Raw genomic sequence first — 21,642 nt, 5'->3', positions numbered from 1 at the left:
CCTTAGTCTCTTTGTATCTGAGAATTTCTTCATTCTTCCTTGTCTTTTTTCTGATCTTGACCCTTTTGAAGAATCCTGGCCAGTTATTGTGTAGAATGTTTTGAAGCTTAAGTTGATCTTAAGTTTGCTCGTGATTAGGTTTAAGGTATTCTTTTTTTGGCAAGAATAGCACAGAAGTAATGTGCCCTTCTCAGCACATCATAGCCAGTGGCACATGGTATCAGTACCTGGGAATGACCTTAATCACTTATTTTAAGTTACTGTCTGCTGAGATTCTCCACTGTAGACTTCCTTTTTTACCTTTGTTATTAATAAATATCTTGGAGGAGATTCTTTGGGACTATGCCATTATCCTGTTTCTCCTCATACTTTCTCCCCTATATTTTAGCATCCATTCTTACCTGCAAGAATTGTTACAGCTCCCTACCAGTTTTCTCTTTCCCTCATCCCTTCTACATTTATCAATTGTTATATCAGTATAGGGTCATGGATATTTATTTTATTCTATGGGATAGAATCTAGTATTGTTTTTTATTTTGATCCTCAGATGGTTTCAACTTTGCTATTGGGAACTATGAATTCATACTGATAACCTTCAATACAGTTCAGCACCACGGGGTTCATTGTAGCCTTCACCTTTTCCTTGTTTGTAACTTACTTTTCCAACTTGTAACTTTCTGTTTCCTTCCCAGTGAAAACATTGACTCTCATTATCTATGATATATCTATTTGTGGCACCCTTGTATGCATATAAAATATTTTCAGAATTTCTAACACACACTCCTGTGAGAAACAAATTTACTAACTGGAGTAAGGTGTTTTGTATACAGTTATTTTTGCCTATAGCCTTAGAGTATCCAGTCAAGATACCATTTTATAAACTAAGTCAGTTGTTTTCTTCACCAATTCCTTCACTGAAGCTTTGTTACACATTTGTAATACAGTTAGATTTATTTGCTACAGTTTGTATTCCATTTTAGTTCCCTTCCCCATCCTGATTATTGGTTGTTTTAATTTGCATACAGTAAATTTTACTCTTTGTAGTACATAATACTATACTATTGACAAATACATAAAATTGTGTATTCACCATTATAGTCAAGATACAGAAAAATTCTATATCACCTCCAAATTAACCCTTTCAGCCCCACTCCTCTCCCCTGGCATCCTCAGAGCTTTTTTCCTGTCCTTATTGTTTTACTTTTGCCAGAATGTCACTTAAATGTGATTACATGGTGTGTAGCCATTAGGTCTGGCTTCTTTCTCTTAGAAAAATGCATTTATGTGTTAGCACATGGCTGCCTAAATCAGTACTTTATCCTTTTTATAGCAAGACAAAATTCTAAACCTTAGTTTGTTTTTCCAGCCACAGCTAAAGGCACATCTGAGTTGCATCCAGTTTTTGACAATTATGTAAAGATGCTGTATATATTTGCATATAGGTTTTGTGTATTCATGGACTTCCCTTGTGGCTCAGCTGGTAAAGAATCTGCCTCCAATGCAGGAGACCTGGGTCAATCCCTATGTTGGGAAGATCCCCTGGAGAAGGGAAAGGCTACCTACTCCAGAATTCTGGCCTAGAGAATTCCATGGACTGTATAGTCCATGGGGTCACAAAGAGTTGGACACAACTGAGCGATTTTCACCACTTTGTGTTCATAGCTTTTTATTTCTCCTGAGTAAATAAATACCTGGAAACATTTTATCTCCTACTATATATCTATTTAATATTAGTGGTTTTCATCTTCTAGGAATCCTAGACCTATGGAGGAATGAATAGGTCATCAAAATCTCTGATAACTGTCAAACTGTGATAAGTGCTATGGGAGAGAACAAAATAATGGACTCTGAAATTATGAACAAGGCAGTAAAACAGTTATTTACTTAGGAGCACTTGGCTCCCACAGAGTGAGATTCGGGGTTGTTAGGGAATGTCTGAGAAGGACAGAAACAGGGAAAATTTGCCTCTGGAAGCTATCCAGATGGCATTATCCTGTGTTCACAAGATTTTTAACCCCTACAGAACCTGTACAAGGAGGCCTGGGATAAAGTGAAAGCCACCAGCTATATCCTGCCTCCTAACACCGTGTCCCTGACGCATGCCAAGAACCAGAAGTACATGGCCAGCCATGTAAGTCAACTACCCTTCCCACCATGCCTTGCCCTTCCCTGCTGTCCTCTCCCAGAATGTTTCTGGTTGGTTCCTGCGCTGCTCAGAAGGACCCTCAGCATTTTCAAAGGGGCACACCAGAAAAAATTCCAGGCGCTGGGCTATCACAAAGTCTGTGCATTTATTCTTCCTCTCAAGGGCTCTAAAGTCCAGAGACAGTCACACTCACATGAAGGACACCAATGTGACCTTTTAGGCCCCTGTGTGCAAATGACATGGGTGGATATGGATATTTTAGCCAGAAATGGAAGAGAGGACATAATACACCATATTAAATGCACTGTTTTTTTAATAGAATTATGTAACCTTTGGTAGAAAAATAAACCAGTGAATGTGATAACCAGTTATTTCATCAGTCCCAAATATATGTTTTAAGAGTAAATCGTTAACTTTATATCTATGAAATATAAAAATTTAAAAATCTTTTGAAATTGTCTTTTAAAGACAAAACTTTTTGTAGGTATAGACATAATTTTCAAAAAATCCTAAATCACATGAGCTGTTTGATTACAGTATAAGGTCTTGGCACTTTTAACCCTTTATGCCTAATATGTTCTTAAGTAAAACCGTTTATTGTAAAACTCCCTATAAATTTCATTGCAGTTCTAATAAGCCTAGTTTTCTTTCAGAAACTTTGCCTCTATTAGAGACTTTTACCTCTTAATTTTGAACATTTTATGTAACACTTTAGACCAATATCTCTCAGATCTTTTTTTCCCACACTGAGAAATCTATTTTGTACTGCAGACCAGCACATACATATACACCTGAACTTTTTGAGAGTTCCTTCTGACATAAGTATTTTACAGAAGAGTACTTATTGCTACACTAAAGACAGTGCATCCTGATCTTTCAATTCTATTCTCTTAATCTTCATATAAATGCTAGAGACCCAGGAAGTTGGTTTCACTACCATCTAATGGGCCTGGAAATGCACAGTTTAGAAAAAGACTTTGTTAGACAACATATAGAATTAATTTTTATCCAGAGGGAAAAATTAAATCTATATGATTTTTCCCAGAACGAACTTAAGTTGGAAGATTGCAAACAGACTAGCCCAAAGGATCAAACTTTTCATTTGAGAATTTTTTGTAGATAGTTTTCAGAAAGCTCAGCAAAGGCTTTTTCCTTTAGTCATGAAAAAAACTTACAGATGCAAGATTCTCCAGGTAAATTGTTCTTGAAATGATATCAAACAGAGAAATTTATTTCTAAAAGAAGGATTTTAACTTTAGTTTTTTTTTTAAATGCCTTTGAATACTATTTTCTTTATAACTGAGGAATAGCTTAGATATAAGGAGCATGTGAACTAATGTTCTGGAAAATTCTGATGGGAATTTCCTTGATTTCCATCAGTGAAGAGCTTTCCTGAAATTCTGCATAAATACTCCTGTCTTTCCTTTTTTTCTCTTAACTGAGATGTGGGCCTCTGAGTTGTAAGAGAATTGTTATTTTATCATGTGCCAGAAGAGAGGATCCCAGTCTCTGTAAAGGCCTTTCCTCCTAGTTCATAAAATAAAGAAACATTCATTAATAGGTAATATGGCTTAAGAACTAGACATCGGTTTTCCCATAGAATTTAGTTGCACTGTATTTTTTGAAAACCTCATAGAAACTGAAATTCAAGGATTGAGTCTCTTAAGCACAAGATTTGTCAGTTATCAAAAACAAATTCCTGAGCACATTTTTCATCTTTTACTATGGTTAAGAAAAAGCCAATATCACAAAAGAGATCATTTTAAAATTACATCATCTTTAAAATTTGTTGTAGTAACAGCAGAAATACTTGTATTGGTATGGGAGTTTTTAAAATGATATCTACAGGATGTTTACACATAGTCTGATCTAATCTTCAGGTAATCCTATGGAAGGTACCATGCTTCCTCTACCTCTGGGCACAGACAGGGAAACAAGTTCAGAACAGTGCTGACCCCAAGGTGGCCCGTCCTCAGAGTTGGGTTCTTCTATTAAGTCTCATGCTCTTTTGACAATATAGATCCATCTCTCTTCAAAACTGTTTTACTTCCTTTGTATTTTCTCTCTATAGATCAAATACCGTGAAGAATATGAGAAGTTCAAAGCCCTTTACACTTTACCCAGAAGTGTTGAAGATGATCCGAACACAGCGCGGTGCCTCCGAGTTGGCAAGTTCAACATTGACGTAAGTGATCCTAAAGGATGGTTTCAAAAGACAAGTAACAGAACCACCGAGTGTAAGTCAGAACATCCTTCTCTTCAGCAATGCGCGTGGCACTGACTGTGCACGTGTGAAGAAGCTAGGAGTTATTTCAGTGCATACTGCTTTCCCCACCCCTGTGAATCTGCAGAAAGTGTCGGAAACTTCCAGTCCCCACCCTGCCCCCAGTCGATTGCTCTAAGTGCCCCTGACCTCTGTGGGGTCTGAGAAAGGTGCATGTGGCCATGATCCTTGCATAGTTCCCTGTGCAACTGGTGTGTTACGTTATCTCCACAGCGCCTGTACAGATCTGTTTATGAGAAGAACAAGATGAAAATCCACATAGTGCCTGACATGGTAGAGATGGTTACCGCTAAGGATTCTCAGAAGAAAGTCAGTGAGATTGACTACCGCCTTCACCTCCATGAGTGGATTTGCCACCCCGACTTGCAAGTCAACAGTCACGTCAGGAAGGTCACAGACCAGATCAGTGACGTAAGTCCACTGCTTATGAAGGTCCTCCTCCCCAGCCGCACACACGCCTCCCCGCCCCCCCAAGAGAGACTGACTTGCTTGATTCTTCAGCTCAGCCTTCTTCCAGAATCACTTTCCTGTACACCCAGGGGTCTGCCAGGAATTCGAGCTGTCCCTAGAAGCAGGGCTCTGCATGCTTAAGTCTGCTTTTCATTCCACAAAGTCATAATGTCTTGCTTTTCATTCCACAAAGTCATCCTGGGTCTAGCGAATATCTGTGTCTTTGGTGTTAAAGTTCAGTCAAGTTTTCTTGTTCCGACCCCCTCCATCTGTTGCAACCCCCAGATTGTGTACAAGGATGACCTTACCTGGCTGAAAGGCATTGGTTGCTACGTCTGGGACACTCCTGAGATTCTCCACGCCAAGCATGCTTACGATCTACGCAACGATGTGAGTTCACCTTGTTTTCTGGTTTTTGGTTCTTTCAAGTATGCTTTCTTCCCTGTGTGGTCTAGAGTCAAGGGGAGAGGACGTCAAGTACAGACACTGTCGTACCCAACTGTGTCTGAAGTGGTGCCGAGGATGGCTGAGCGGGAGGAAGATGCTGAAGAGCAGAGCGACCATTTCTCAGGAGTGCAGACAATGCAGATGAGCTGTCCCATTGTCCTCTGGTGCAGAAGGGATCCCTGGTTCTTCTTGACACCTTCTGAACGACTTTGGATATATTAATGAGCACATAATTCCTATTGTTAGAAAGTTCTCATTTATTAGGAGTCTGTGATGCTATAGACAGGATCTATTTGTAAGGAGAGGATTTGCTAAGCAAGGTAATACTATAATCAAGATATTAGTAAGAAAACTTAAATATTCCTTGGAAGGCAGTTGTCAAGCCTCCTAGAAGACTCTAGACGATTCATGTGACTATAAGCATTGATTACGCTGATTGTTATAAAATTCAGGGCTAATGTATGTGCATGCCACGAGCTAAAAGCAACCAAGCTCTATGTGAAAACCAACAATTTCAAATATACTGAATGGTCTAACACAGGCTTATTTTCTTTCTTCCTTTTGACAGATCAAGTACAAAGCTCATGTGCTGAAAACAAGGAACAATTACAAGTTGGTTACTGACACTCCTGTCTACGTTCAGGCTGTCAAAAGTGGGAAGCAACTAAGTGATGTAAGTGCCCACTGGAGAAGTTACTTCAGGGAGAGTAAAACAGGGCCACCGCACTACAGAAGTGGGAAGAATGAAAGACAGGGCAGGGCCAGGCCGTTTCTCAACGGGAGACCAGTGTTGGTGCCTTAGAAAGTACTGAAGATTCTTCTCTGATTTCCTAAAACCTGATGTATTCTATTCGTTTCTTGGGGTGGCGTTGTACGTAATCCAAGTTTATGAAGTCCTTGGTGTTTTAGAGCTTCCCAGGTTGCTTTTTGTATACTTGTGTCATGAGCAATGGTTTATGCCTCATGGTCTCAGCTTTCTAATTCATTTAGTGCTCACTGTGGTAAGGGACGATCCCCTGGAGGAGGGCATGGCAAGCCACTCCAGTATTCTTGCCTGGAGAATCCCACGGACAGTCCATAGCTTTGCAAACAGTCGGACACGACTTAGCACATGTGCATGCACGATAGACGGAGAGAAGAGGGCCTCTGCAGTTACTGATGAGGCCTCCAGCACATGTGAGCCCATAGACTTGAGAGAGGCACTTAATCCCCACTCAGCATCCTTATGTGGACAGTGGGAAAGTGGATGGAAAGCACCTGTGTAATAGCACAGTGGTAGAGCAGGCTGCGCCCTTTTACTAACCCCACAGGTTAATAAGCAAACGTTAAATCCCCCCAGTGAGTCAGAATGAGAAAACCTTTTATTGTGGAACTGGTTGTGGTGAAGCACCCACTCTTCTCTTCATATGCCTGAGCTGACTCTTCCACTGATTTCTCAGTGTGGGATCCGCACGCTGGCCCTATTCCATTGGACAAGGCCCAGTATTCAAGATAGAGTTCCTGAGGCAAAGGGAGTAGGCTGCCATCTTTATATTAAGAGACTTGGATTTGCATTTCCTTTGCTTCTTTTAACCCTGACGCCGCAGTGCGGTCCACTCACTCTGCTTCTCTCTGCATCCAGGCTGTCTACCATTATGACTACGTGCACAGCATCAGAGGCAGAGTGGCTCCGACCACAAAAACCGTGGATCTGGATCGGGCCCTTCATGCACACAAGCTCCAGAGTGAGGTGAGCAGCAAAAGCTGGGCAGACTGCCCAGCAGAAACCCAGGACGAGGGCCAGGCCTCTGTAGAAGTGGCCTCTCCTGGGCATCCTCAGCCTGACCTTGTAAATCATAGACTGTTCCAGTCACAAGAGCTAAAGAAAACAAAACAGAAAAACAGTGTATCACCTGTCTGCCCTCTTGGCTAGGAGAAAGCAGTGGGCATTTTTGGAACAATGCATACATAGAAGAGGATCAATCAACTATCTCTGCTCTCAAAAAGCTTACGGTCCAAGACAAGAAGATGAAGACAAGGCATATAGTCATAAAAAGACTGTGTACAATAAGAAATAAAGCTACACATTATGTTAGAATTCAGAAGAGAAAGAAACTAGATTCCACTCACATATTTAATATCCTTGTTCTTTGTTATCTGGCAGTCAGAAAGATCCCCTGGAGAAGGAAATGGCAACCCACTCCAGTATTCTTGCCTGGAGAATCCCATGAACAGAGGAGCCTGGCAGACTACAGTCCATGGAGTCGCAAGAGTCGGATGCAACTTAGCGACTAACACTTTCACTTAAAAGTAATTTGGTTTTTAATATTTTAAGTACTAGTCTTAATTCCTATACCTCTGCTGAGAGAGGGACTATTTCAAATCACAGATAGAAATTCCTTTCCTCCTCCTGCATGGAATATGAGCCTCGTGACCCAACAGCCTAACATCAAGACATTGTGTTTATGGGGCTCTGAGGGCTCCCAAAGATGTGTCTTATAATTAATACTTATCTCAGGATTGGTGATGGCTTGAATATCAGCTAACCATAAGGTTAACCACAGAGGTGGCACTGGCTGCCTGTTTACTTTTCCCAAATTATTGCTGGATGCTATTCTGTGAACCAGGCATATGTTTAGAAATAGAGGTATTTTCTTTAAGCCTCTTCACTCATTGCTGTTTAAAAAAATATATATGTTGAGTAATTTACTATGTATGGATGTGAGAGTTTTCTATAAAGAAAGCTGAGCACCAAAGAATTGATGCTTTTGAACTGTGGTGTTGGAGAAGACTTTTGAGAGTCCCTTGGACTGCAAGGAGATCCAGCCAGTCCATTCTAAAGGGGATCAGTCCTGGATGTTCATTGGAAGGACTGATGTTGAAGCTGAAACTCCAATACTTTGGCCACCTGATGCGAAGAGCTGACTCACTGGAAAAGACCCTGATGCTGGGAAAGATTAAGGGCAGGAGGAGAAGGGGACGACAGAGGATGAGATGGTTGGATGGCATCACCGACTCAACAGACATGGGCTTAGGTGGACTTCAGGAGTTGGTGACGGACAGGGAGGCCTGGTGTGCTGCAGTTCATGGTGTCGCAAAGAGTCAGACACGACTGAGTGACTGAACTGAATTTTTAATTCATTGCTTGACTCTTAGAATTTACTTAATTCCTTCTTGAAATCAATTCAGTGCGTGTAAGTAGATTGGAAACCTAACACAAGCTGGAAATGACTTGTTTAACTTAGATCCATCATTTGATATAGTTGTCATTTAATTTGCTCTTCTTCATCCTGGCAGAACCTGTACCGAAAAGCTGGCCTGCATGCCCTGCCCACTGGATACAGGCTTCCAGTCGACACCCCTCACTTCAAGCACACCAAGGACACCCGATACATGAGCAGCTATGTGAGTGCTCTCCTCCTCATTGAGATGGGGCTTCAAGTAGAAAGGAGGATGCTAATATTTATCAATAGCCTATTTTCATCCCCTTAATCACACCCTGAAGTTTCAGCATGATACAATGATGGGAGGAAATTCCTGGCAGTTCAATGGTTAGGACTTGTCACTTTCACTGAGAGGGACATGGATTTAATCCCTGGTTGGGGAACTAGGATCTTTCATGTCATGCAGTGAGGCCAAAAAAAAGATGGAATTAAAATAGTTTTTAAAAAAATGATGGTAGCGGGGAAGGGAAGATGGTGTATTTTCTAGGCATGCTGCTCCTGTTTATGAAGTTCAGCAGTGCCTGGTTAGCATGATGGGGTTCTATCTGCATGACTCAGTTACCTTGGCTCAGGGATCATGGCTGCCATAATGCTTCTAATTCTGTTGGCCTTAACACAGAAACATCCTGAACTATCTCAAATCACCTACTGGAAATGCTCCTTCATATGTGCTGTATGGCAATAGCGTAGTCTGCCTTCTGCAACATCTTATTATAAAAAAATACAACTTCACCATGTGTTCCTTTGAAAAGAAGGACTCTGATACTTGCCGCATGACTGACCTTCTGTGCCCAGTTCCTAGAAAGCTCAGCCGGTACTTAGGTTCTCATTACCTGCAGCTTTCCCAGGCATTAGCTCTAATAGCAACCTTCCCACTAGTGTCAGTTTGGGATGTAATGAGCAGACCTGGAGAAGCATCTATCTTGGTGACTCTGGCCCTCAGGCTATACCCACAAACCAGCCTTCAGCTCAAAAATGAGATCTTCCTTCCATATTGCCCTCCAGAGCCCTGGAAATTGAACCTACTGACCAGCAAAGTCCCACAGCCAAGTGGCCCGGTAATATGGTTTCCAAAGCAAAGTCACAGGTTTAATTATCTAACATCATTGTTTTAGACAGTTTATGAAGTTGTTCATCCATCAGTCTTAAAATCAGTCTCTCATCTCGGCTTTGCATATTCTTAATTTCCTAGCCATATTGGGACTAAAAATACAGGGTTTTTTGTTGTGCTTTGCCTACCAACTTACAAACAGGTTTAATCTAGGCAGCCATGAATTGTATTCCTTTCTGGATCTGGCTTTATTAGCCAACAAAATAATTTTCAAGACTTAGATTATTATAGAAGTTTTGTCAGTGATTTTTTCCCATACTTAATGCTTAGAGAGTAGCTTTCAAATGAAAGTGATGCCCTCTTCCGTTTGACGGATGTGATGCTTGCTCTCTGTTCCTCCCTCAGAGATCTCACTCTCACTTTGCTTTTGCAGTTTAAGTACAAAGAAGTTTATGAGCACATGAAGGCCTATGGGTACACACTTGGACCCAATGATGTCCCATTTGTCAACGTCCGGAGGGTCAATAGCATTACCAGCGAGGTACTGTGACTGTTCATTCTGTGAGGGGTTTCAAAGACCATGGCTTTGTTTGCAATGCATTCAGAATTATTTATATTTCAGTTACAAACTTAAATTTATCAGCAAGGAATAAGGGGACCCTTTCTGTCATCATTTTGATACTGGTATACTATGGCAATATTTTTATATACTTAGCAATACCTTTGTTGAGACCCACCCATCCATAGATTATAATACAAATTAATTTCTTCTTTTGACATTTACTTAAAAAAAATCTTTAATAAGGTTGCATATTAGTCTGATTCATGAGTCCGAATGGTTTTCTATGTGAACTATTGGTTTGAATATCTAACCCTACTTTCCAGCCATCTGATAGAAAGTGGAAGCGTGTGCTTCAAATTTTTCACCCAAGTAAAATAAACATTATTTTCTATGTTTTTCTAATATCAATCACTTTCTGTACCTTAATCTTGCCTTTCATGGCTGTTTAAATATGTGAACTATTTGATTAACGTACAGATGCTCTCATCATCCTACACTAAACACTTGGAATGGTTTTCTCCTCAATGCAGAGACTGTATCGACAACTATACCACAAACTGAAAGACAAGATCCACACCACTCCCGACACACCAGAAATCCGCCAAGTCAAGAAGACTCAAGAGGCTGTCAGCGAGGTGGGTATTTTCTTAGGAGAGAGGGGAGGCCATGGAACCCAAAGATGAAGGTCAACCACTGGTCTCTAATTTATGGTTTATGGGCATTTTTCCCCTGTAGTTGATTTACAAATCAGACTTCTTCAAGATGCAAGGCCACATGATCTCGCTGCCGTACACACCCCAGGTGCTTCACTGCCGCTACGTGGGAGACATCACCAGCGATGTAAGCACCTCATAAGGGTCTTTCTGGGGGACTCTTACCAAGAAGCAGGCTTGCTCTCCACATGGAAGCCAACCAATCTTTGAGCAGCCTTTTGCACTGAGTATTTGTAAGCTAAGTGTACAACTTGGAGGTGAAATAGTGTGGAAGCAGGACCCCACATTTCTCCCAGTAGTAAGAGGACCATTTGGGAGACTCAAGAATTGCTGCCCACCATTCTACATTCAACACCAAATCATTACTGGCACCTCACTCCAAGTGGCCTCTGTCCGAGTCACACTGAGTATCTTTCTCTTGCTTACCACTACTCCCACCCCCTTTCACCACTTCTATTGTCACTTTTTTTTCTCTCCTTGAATGTTTCTTTCTCATAAAAGACCAGTCCATTTAATCTATGGTATTTTTCATCCATATAATAATAAAATAATAACCATGTCCTCTTTTCAGGTCAGTGTTAGCAATTTAAAATTTAAAACCCTGTGATTTACTTGAGTTCAAGCAAACTCAGAGGACGGGGTGGATATGCGGAACCAAAATGAAGGTCCTTCAGTATAAAAGTATCACTACCCTGTCTTAACTGTTCTTGTTTTGAATTTGCTCGCAACCAGCTATATTTCTGTTTGTGACACAGATTAAATACAAAGAGGACTTGCAGATCCTGAGGGGACTGGGCTGCTTCCTGTATGACACTCCAGACATGGTCCGCTCCCGGCACCTGCGGAAGCTCTGGGTGAGTGCCCCCCGCCACCCCGCCCCAGCACACAGCTCTGCCCGCACAGCTTCACAGGCTGGGCAGGGAGAATCTGTCTATAGTTTCTGTGAAGCGGAAATTTGCCCTCAACCCACTGAGCAAGTTATGACTCTCTTAAGATGATGTATGCCTCCTGTAAAAGGTTGTTCTTGGTCCTGCCTGGGAAGACACCCAGGACACAGAGAGGGTCAGCACGTGCCCACCATTTGAAAGACAATGTGACCATGACATGCAATTCCTCAAGTGATTAATCGACTTGCATACACTGTTGTCTTTTTAAGTCTCACTACCTGTACACCGATAAGGCTAGGAAGATGCGAGACAAATACAAGGTGGTACTCGACACTCCAGAATACAGAAAAGTGCAGGAACTGAAGACACATCTGAGCGAGGTAAGCAGATCTGTCACCATGCGGGCCTCATTCCTCTAGCGATATTTTTCAGGTAATTTCACCTATGTTGGTCCCCCATCTTATTTCCATGTGTATCCTATAGTGCTTTGGTCATAACAGATGTCCATGTTTGCCAGGGCCTAAAAGGCGCTTCCTAGAGATAGGGACATCCCACAAATGTAAATGGTCAGTGGGCTGTTCTCATTCAACCCAGTTTGTCTTGTGGCCGTATTCATCAGACTCCATCTAGCTGACAGGTCACTTCATCAGCTCTCCTTTCTCAGTAACTCTAATGTGTGCTGATTAGGAATGACTGATGTTCTTAGAGGAGCCCTGGAAAACTGCGCATTGTCTTTGGTGGAGAGGAGTTGCAGCCTCCTACACTCGGAGTGAGCCAGGGTGGAGGATGAGTCACCCTTCAGCGGTTACAAATGCTGCCCTGGGCACGTTTGCTTTCCTGAGTGCTTCCCTCTGTTATTTCAACCAGTGCTAGCACTTGGATAGGAATGCATGTGGGGTTTTTCTGCCCTCTGTAAAGGTACCTCTGCACTCTGGCGAAGTATCAGAATCATCTCTGAAATATTTTAAAACTGCCCTGAGTGTACTCCAATCCCAAGCCCCCACGCTAGACTCTGGTTCTCTGTCTGGATATTTGTGTGCTTTTAGCTGTTCCATAGATGGTTCTAAAATTCAGCCAGCACTGGAAATCACTGCTTTAAAGTATTACATCTCTCCTCCAGACACCAAATAATTAAGTTGTTTGGGAACTTAAAGTGTTTATTGGTATCTTTAAAATACCTTTACTTCTCTTAGTTGTCTGGCTTCAGAATTATCTAAAACTTTAGTTTCTCTTCTTCCCAATTCCTAGTGTGATTTTGTGCATATTATGCAACAACATTGAGGAAGAAAAATAGGCATTTTTTTTAGTAGTGCAATTTCTCTCACACTTGCCTCACTGTAGAATGACCTGGCTTGAAAAAATACCAATTCGAGCTACTAGCTTGGATTCAGGTCTGGGGTAGAGCCTGCAAATTGTGCTTAATAAGGGCTTCGGGGGTTCTTTTTTAATTGAAGGATGATGCCTTTACAATATTGGTTTTGTTTCTGCCATATATCAACATGAATTAGCCATAGGTGTACATATGTCCCCTTCTCTTGAACCTCCCTCCCAACTCCCATCCCATCCCAGCCCTCTAAGTTGTCACAGAGCACTGGTCTGGGTTCCCTGACCCATACAGCAAATTTCCATTGGCTCTCTGTTCCACACATGGTAACGTATATGCTCCCATGCTCCTCTCTCCATTCACCTCACCCTTTCCTTCCTCCCCAAGGACTTTGGGGTTTTCAAAGATCAGGAAAGTTTTGGAAACACTGGCTTAGTAAAAAGTTGATGACCCAAGTTCAACTTACTGATTTTGGAGTTGTCTTTAAATTGTGCAACTTTTTGACACATATTTATTTGTAGTACTGGGAAGCAGAGATGTTGTCCAAAGGAGCATAAACAATGCATGCCTAAGTACAGGGAAAATACACTTCAAAGAGAATTATAGAAATGGCATGGAGGTGAATCTTCGTTCCATATTTACTTCCATTATGTCACGTGACCTTATCTAATTCACTTCAACACCCCAATTTCCTGAGCTAGAGAATTAGACTAGATGATGATTTGGGCTTCTTTTAGCCATAAAATTCCATGATTTTGTGGATTTGATTTATACAAAAATTTAGCCTGGGAGAAAGAGTAAATTTCTATTTTGTTTGTTTCCTTTCTTTCAGTAGTAACACCAAAAACAGCCCCAAGCAAATGAGCTAAATTTTGTTTCAACTTGTACTTATATATAATTTAGATGTAAGGAAATGGACATGAACATACATATGTGTATATATATATTATTTATTTCCTATATTTTGTCTGTTCAACCAGCATTTTTATCCACGATTAGGATAAATTAGGATTTATTCTCCATTTAGACTTTCTAGTTTGCCTTATTATATTAAGTAATACTAAATAACCTCAATATTTACTAGTGGGCTAGTATTTTTCAGGTCTTTTATCTAAATACAAGGTGATACTGGGATGACCCAGAGGGATGGGATGGGGAGGGAGGTGGGCGGGGGGTTCAGGATGGGGAACACATGTACACCCGTGGCAGATTCATGTCAATGTATGGCAAAACCAATATAATATTGTAAAGTAATTAGCCTCCAATTAAATAAATTTATATTAAAAAAAATAAAATCTGGTGGTTCCAGAAAAAGGCTAAATAAATAAATAAATATAAGGTAATAAAAGAATGATAAACTGAGCTTCTGCATTCCATGGGCTCGTTATCTCTGAGAAGAAACAGACATCAATAGGATAAGTCATATCCTACAGGAATGATCAAGACAGTATGGACTCTACGAGTTCTTCAGGCAGATAAAACAGGGAAGAAAATTCTAGGTAGAGAGTATTTGAAGTTGGCCATAATGAGTTCTAGAAACTCAGATAGCACATGGGGAATATGGAAGACTGTTGGGAAATGAGAGTGGAGACCTAGGGTAGACAGGCCAGGTTATGAAGACTTGTGGTTGGTTTATTAATGATCTTGGACTTGATGAGATTTCTGAGCAGGATAGTCTGAACATTAAGACCTAATTAGCTCTGAACTTTAAGAAGATCTTTCTCAGGATTGTTAAAGATGGGTAAGCCCTGTGAAGTGTCCAGTAGAGGGTTCGGGAAGGTGGTTTAGAGGCTCTAAAAGTTGTGTAGTAACAAGCGGTATAGGAGGCTGAACTAGGGCATTGGCAGTGGGAAAGGAGAAGAAGGTCATATTTAAGAACTGTCACAAAGTTAGGAGTCCAGGATTCATAACTGTTTTGATGTGCAGATGAGGGAAAAGGGGTCTAGAATGACTCCCCAAGTTTCTGGCCTGTGCGGCTGGGATATCAAGGAGCTATTTAACAAAATTTGGAAGCCATCAATCTCAGACTGATGGTTGAGGTCCTGGGTACAGACAAAGTTATCCAAGCAGAATGTACAGGGTAAAAGGGGCCAAGCCAACACTTCAGTTCAGTCGCTCAGTCATGTCCGACTCTTTGCGACCCCATGAATCACAGCACGCCAGGCCTCCCTGTCCATCACCAACTCCCGGAGTTCACTCAAACTCATGTCCATCGAGTCAGTGATGCCATCCAGACATCTCATTCTCTGTGGTCCCCGTCTCATCCCACCCCCAATCCCTCCCAGCATCAGACTCTTTTCCAGTGAGTCAACTCGTCGCATGAGGTGGCCAAAATATTGGAGTTTCAGCTTTAGCATCAGTCCTTCCAATGAACACCCAGGATTGATCTCCTTTAGAATGGACTGGTTGGATCTCCTTGCAGTCCAAGGGACTCTCAAGAGTCTTCTCCAACACCACAGTTCAAAAGCATCAATTCTTTGGCGATCAGCTTTCTTCACAGTCCAACTCTCATATCCATACATGACCACGGGAAAAATCATAGCCTTGACTAGATGGACCTTGGTTGGCAAAGTAATGTCTCTGCTTTTTAATATGCTATCAAGGTTGGTCATAACTTTCCTTCCAAGGAGCAAGCGTCTTTTAATTTCATGGCTGCAATCAGCATCCGCAGTGATTTTGGAGCCCCAAAAAATAAAGTCTGACATTGCTACCACTGTTTCCCCATCTATTTCCCATGAAGTGATGGGACCAGATGCCATGATCTTTGTTTTCTGAATGTTGAGCTTCAAGTCAACCTTTTCACTCTCCTCTTTCACTTTCATCAGGAGGCTTTTGAGTTCCTCTTCACTTTCTGCCATAAGGGTGGTGTCATCTGCATATCTGAGGTTATTGATATTTCTCCTGGCAATCTTGATTCCAGCTTGTGCATCTTCCAGCCCAGCATTCCTCATGATATACTCTGCATATAAGTTAAATAAGCAGGGTGACAATATACAGCCTTGACGTCCTCCTTTTCCTGTTTGGAACCAGTCTGTTGTTCCATGTCCAGTTCTAACCGTAGCTTCCTAACCTGCATACAGGTTTCTCAAGAGGCAGGTCAGGTGGTCTGGTAGTCCCATCTCTTTCAGAATGTTCCACAGTTTATTGTGATCCACACAGTCAAAGGCTTTGACATAGTCAATGAAGCAGAAATAGATGTTTTTCTGGAACTCTCTTGCTTTCTCCATGATCCAGCGGATGTTGGCAATTTGATCTCTGGTGCCTCTGCCTTTTCTAAAACCAGCTTGAACATCTGGAAGTTCACGGTTCACATATTGCTGAAGCCTGGCTTGGAGAATTTTGAGCATGACTTTACTAGTGTGTGAGATGAGTGCAATTGTGCGGTAGTTTGAGCATTCTTTGGCATTGCCTTTCTTTGGAATTGGAATGAAGACTGACCTTTTCCAGTCCTGTGGCCACTGCTGAGTTTTCCAAATTTGCTGGCATATTGAGTGCAGCACTTTCACAGCATCATCTTTCAGGATTTGAAATAGCTTAACTCCAGCTAAAGGAGAAGGCAATGGCAAGCCACTCCAGTACTCTTGCCTGGAGAATCCCATGGGTGGAGGAGCCTGGTAGGCTGCAGTCCATGGGGTCGCTAAGGGTCGGACACGACTGAGCGACTTCACTTTCACTTTTCACTTTCACACATTGGAGAAGGAAATGGCAACCCACTCCAGTGTTCTTGCCTGGAGAATCCCAGGGACGGGGGAGCCTGGTGGGCTTCCGTCTATGGGGTCACACAGGGTTGGACACGACTGAAGTGACTTAGCAGCAGCAGCAGCAACTCCAGCTAATAGCTGTCTTTGGGGCAGTGCAGAACCATAGAAGGAAGCTGAGGAGTGCCTAGAAAGATGGGAGGCCACCTAGGGGAGAATAGGGGAATGGAAGTCAGAGAGCAGAGTATCAGGAGTGAAATTGCTGAGCAGTTACAGTTGCTGCAGAGAAACATTCTAGGATTTGGCAATTGTAATGTTTGCGGTAGTCTAAACGAAATTCACTTCCCTGGAGTGGTTGGGTGGCAGCCAAACTATTCCCTTGAGAAGTTAATCAAAAGAGAAAAGAAAAACACATAGTTTGCTTGGTTGTGAAAGAAAGAAATAAGGCCTTTCGCAGAAGTTGGAAAAGACTTGATGAAAAGAGGGACTTGGGTCTGTTTGTAGAAGAAGGGAGAGGGCTGGAAAATCAGGAGGGCCGAAGGTTTAGAGAGGCAGGGGGTAACTGCTGGAACAGGGTCCTAGAAGGCATGGGTGAAAGGGACCAAGAACATAGCGGGAGGCTGGACACTTGAACAGGCTGCAGAATGTCTCTAATGTTGATGCAGGGGAAAAAGAAAAGGAGGGGATAAATAAAGTATTGGTCTACTGGACAGAAATGGGACAAAACTCTTCTGTCGCAGTGGGAGAGCCCCTGCTTTGTTTCTGAAGTCAGAAATAAAGGCATCTGCAGGGCACAGAACATGTCAGTGAAACAGAATGATGGTTATCACTATTTTATGTCCAGCTGGTGTACAGAGCGGCAGGAAGGAAGCAGAAGTCAGTCTTCACTTCAGTTCCTGATACACCTGATCTCATAAGAGCCAAGAGAGGGCAGAAGCTTCAGAGTCAGGTAACATTCATACATGAAGATTCAGAAACCTCCCGGGCTGGCACCACAGGGAGTGAGAGTGTGAGTGCGTGTGAGTGTGAGTGTGTGAGTGTGTGTGTGTGAGTGTGTGAGTGTGTGTGAGTGTGAGTGTGTGTGTGAGAGTGTGTGAGTGTGAGTGTGTGTGAGTGTGAGTGTGTGAGTGTGTGTGTGTGAGTGTGTGTGAGTGTGAGTGTGTGAGAGTGTGTGAGTGTGAGTGTGTGAGTGTGTGTGTGTGAGTGTGTGTGAGTGTGAGTGTGTGAGTGTGTGTGAGTGTGAGTGAGTGTGTGAGTGTGTGTGTGAGAGTGTGTGAGTGTGAGTGTGTGAGTGTGTGTGAGTGTGAGTGAGTGTGTGAGTGTGTGTGTGAGAGTGTGTGTGTGTGAATTTTTGTGTGTGTGAGTGTGTGTGTGTGAATTTGTGTGTGTGTGACTGTGTGTGTGTGAGAGTGTGTGTGTGACTGTGTGTGTGAGTGTGTGTATGAGTGTGTGTGTGTGAGTGTGTGTGAGTGTGTGTGACTGTGTGAGTGTGTGTGAATGTGAGTGTGTGTGAGTGTATGTGAGTGTGAGTGTGTGTGTAGGGGTGGTTCTGTGTTCCTGACCACTCCTGTCAGTAGCAGACCCTCATACTTGGTGGTCCTGATGAAGCCTCATGCCCTTTAACTTCAAGAAGCTGTTTTCTCTGGGGGCAGTTGTTACTATGGTTAGGTTTCACATGAGCAGGTAATGCCATGCCATCTTTTCTAAGTTCTATACAATTTTAATCATTGGATGAGTGGTCTGTGGACTCCAGGTGCTGAAAATAAATTTTAAGAATTCATTCCATAGAACCTATCTTTTGTCCAGAGACAAATGAGACCACATTTCATGCATTCAGGCAAAAATGGGAAGAATATGTTGAGGAATCTATCAGAATCTTCTCATTCTTCTGTTGGCATTTTATCACATTTATTTAGATTAAACCATACTCAGCAATAAGAATGTTAGATAACTAGATTGTGTACCTGTGTTTCTTAACATGAGACAGAGAAAGAATTAAAACACATGAAACAAACAAAAGGGCAATAACAGGTAGATACTACCCTTGCATTTTAGGGTTAGAAATGAGTAAAGAGGATTGGATACTAAGTATGGTGTTTTAGCTCTATAACATCTGATCCCTATTCTTATTGTTTAGTATCTGTATGTTGAGCTCGCCACCAAAGAGAGACCCCATCATCACGCTGGAAACCAGACCACAGCCCTGAAGCACGCCAGACACGTGAAGGACATGGTCAGTGAGGTAAGTTGGGAATTCAGCACTGAGGCACCGGACAAAGAAAACAAACCCTTCATTCAAACCTTTACCTGCTGCCTCTGATCAGAGAGCTCCTTTCTAGAAGTTGCGCTCAGCAGTATCAAGACACAGAAGGCAGAGCTATCCTCTTAACGAGCATTATCCATTGTGTCCCTAGGCTGGATCTGTGACATGGTTGTGAATTGGGAAGGATGAAAACTCCCAAGCTTAAATTTCTTTCTCTTCCATCTTCATTTCTTAGAACAAGTACAAGATTCAATATGAAAAGATGAAGGACAAGTACACTCCAGTTCCAGACACGCCAATCCTCATCAGAGCCAAGAGGGCTTACTGGAACGCCAGTGATGTATGCATCTCTCCCTTCTTCCTTCTGCTGTGAGGGGGCAGCCGAGGTGGTGGTACCTAAGAAGCATGAGATATTATAGTCACATCTGTAATTCAAAATCCTGCCTCACAACATGAATCAGGAAAAAATGAAAACACAAAAGCCAAACAAACAGGCACAAACAATACCCATTTGGCAAAGTTGCTAAGAATAATGCTGGGAGATCCTGAAAACCTATTGCTTTTCTTGTTACTCTTCTGAGCAAAAATATGACCCTTCTAATTCTTTGGTAGCATTTCCTAGGGGTACTTGATGACTAATTGTTACTTATCCATAAAATGCTGCCCTTGGAGCCAGCCAAACACAGTTTCAAATCCTGATGCTGTGATTTGCCTGCTATACGACTATATAATTTACCTATTTTTTCTGAGACTCTTTTCTTATATTTGGAATGAGGATAAGAATTGTGATAATTAAATCAGACTAAAACAGTACTGGTCTCTTAGTTGGCATTCAGAAAATATTTGTTCCTCTCTTGATTGCTAAGTCATGTGAATGATACATTTGTTAGAATTAGGAGGGACAGATTTTCATCTTCCATACCATATGATCAAGGACAAGAGTGCCTTTCAATGGTAATGAGATTTTCTGTTAATGAAGATATGAAATAAATCAATCCTGGGTAGATGGCCAGTCTTTACCAGTTTTGTGTCCCAGAACCCAACTGTGAATTCATTGCACCTGTTCAGGTAACAACCCCATCACCCTCAACTTAGCAACATAATTCTAGGATTCCAAGGCATCTTAGCTAGCTAAACTGAAATGTGAAAAGGTACAGCAAATTGGAACAATATCTCAGTTCTATAATTTTGTCATAAATTTTCATTTGCAGCTAAAAAGAGTCTGCTAGTTGGAAAAAGGCCATGTCAGTTTTGCTTAAAATATAAGCTGAGAAAATTATAAAGTGTGAAAGTGTTGGTCACTCAGATGTGTCCAACTCTTTGTGACACCATGGACTGTAGCCCGCCAGTCTCCTCTGTCCAGGGAATTCTCCAGGCAAGAATACCGGAGTGGGTAGCCTTTCCCTTCTCCAAGGGATCTTCCTGACCCAGGGATCCAACCCTAGGTCTCCCTCATTGTTGGCAGATTTTTCACCGTCTGAGCCACCAGAGAAAATCATATGCTAACCTCAAAATAGATTTGCTTGGATATTTTTTGTCTTCTTGTGACATCCCCATCTTTATCACTTCAAGGTTACTGTTGAATATTAATTTGAACCAAACTTATTCTGCATCACCACTTCTCAGAGATGTCCACAGTGAAATTGGCCCCTGGAGCTCATTTTACACCAGTGTAACAAGGGTGGTATCTCACATTAAGTTCAGCCTGTCTACCATGGCTATCCCCACAAGTAGAGCAAAATGATCTTAAGAGATTACCCATCTGAAAAACAAATGAATCCTTCAATATGTGTTTGCTCAGCTACCTAGAAAGAAAGGATTTGAGGTTGAAAATAGTGTGCTGAGAGAAGTATTCATTTAGTGTAAATGAGATGACTCTTCTGTGATATTCCTAGGCTAAAGTCAGAGCTGTATCTTTTGAAATATCACAAAGATAGAGATTATTATGAAATCAAATTTCAGGATTGCTCCATGGAGAAGACATTTTAATATCAGGAGTTAAAACTAAATCTTTCTTCTTTTTCCATGTACATTAGTAGGTCTTGGGCTCAACAAAGTTATGCTTTTTTTTCCCTTCGCCTCCCAAATGAGCTTTTGGTTTGCTCAGTTTACATATAAATAAACTTTTTGAGTACTTTTAGATTTATAGAACAGCTGTAGCAATAGTATAGTACAGAGTTCCCCTATAGCCTACACCCAGTGCCCTATTGTTAATAGCCTACATTGCCGTGGGACATATGTCACAAGCCAATATTGATACACTATTTTTAACTAAACTCCATACTTTATGCAAGTTTCATTAGTTTTCTCCTGAAGTCCTTTTCCAGGATGTGAAAGAGCTTTTTGATCTCTCCCAAATTTATTCAAGAGAAAAATAAGAAATAAGAGAATTCAAGGTTAAAAGAGCTTAATTATATAATTTGGTAATTTTTCACAATCCATGTGCTTTTTCTCTTTCCAGCTACGCTATAAAGAAACATTTCAAAAGACCAAAGGGAGATACCACACCGTGAAGGACGCTCTAGACATCGTCTACCACCGCACAGTCACAGACCACATCAGCAAGGTGCGGCCCTACTCTTCTCTGCCTGTGCTGGACTCACTAACCCACCAT

The 21,642-nt window shown here is 41.7% G+C and overlaps 1 protein-coding gene across 17 annotated transcripts in view; it reads left to right on the top strand.

Moving 5' to 3' along the window:
* Nucleotides 1–21,642, top strand: part of NEB (nebulin) — a 216,973-nt gene that overhangs the window by 145,330 nt on the left and 50,001 nt on the right. For all 17 annotated transcript variants that reach the window (XM_055398670.2, XM_055398685.2, XM_055398684.2 and 14 more), the window contains exons 108-123: nucleotides 2,024–2,131; nucleotides 4,218–4,331; nucleotides 4,644–4,841; nucleotides 5,166–5,270; nucleotides 5,896–6,000; nucleotides 6,949–7,056; nucleotides 8,604–8,711; nucleotides 10,015–10,122; nucleotides 10,674–10,778; nucleotides 10,879–10,983; nucleotides 11,612–11,710; nucleotides 12,013–12,123; nucleotides 17,610–17,714; nucleotides 18,903–19,007; nucleotides 19,264–19,368; nucleotides 21,490–21,594. In XM_055398670.2, coding sequence (XP_055254645.2) covers nucleotides 2,024–2,131; nucleotides 4,218–4,331; nucleotides 4,644–4,841; nucleotides 5,166–5,270; nucleotides 5,896–6,000; nucleotides 6,949–7,056; nucleotides 8,604–8,711; nucleotides 10,015–10,122; nucleotides 10,674–10,778; nucleotides 10,879–10,983; nucleotides 11,612–11,710; nucleotides 12,013–12,123; nucleotides 17,610–17,714; nucleotides 18,903–19,007; nucleotides 19,264–19,368; nucleotides 21,490–21,594 — 1,794 coding nt within the window. The remainder of the gene's footprint in view (nucleotides 1–2,023; nucleotides 2,132–4,217; nucleotides 4,332–4,643; nucleotides 4,842–5,165; nucleotides 5,271–5,895; nucleotides 6,001–6,948; nucleotides 7,057–8,603; nucleotides 8,712–10,014; nucleotides 10,123–10,673; nucleotides 10,779–10,878; nucleotides 10,984–11,611; nucleotides 11,711–12,012; nucleotides 12,124–17,609; nucleotides 17,715–18,902; nucleotides 19,008–19,263; nucleotides 19,369–21,489; nucleotides 21,595–21,642) is intronic.

Source organism: Moschus berezovskii, chromosome 2 (genome assembly GCF_049115385.1).
Source record: "Moschus berezovskii isolate FMDL1 chromosome 2, NW_MosBer_1.0, whole genome shotgun sequence".
NCBI lineage: Eukaryota > Metazoa > Chordata > Mammalia > Artiodactyla > Moschidae > Moschus > Moschus berezovskii.
Note: the sequence above shows the minus strand (reverse complement) of the source record. Positions and strands in the feature narration are given on the sequence as shown.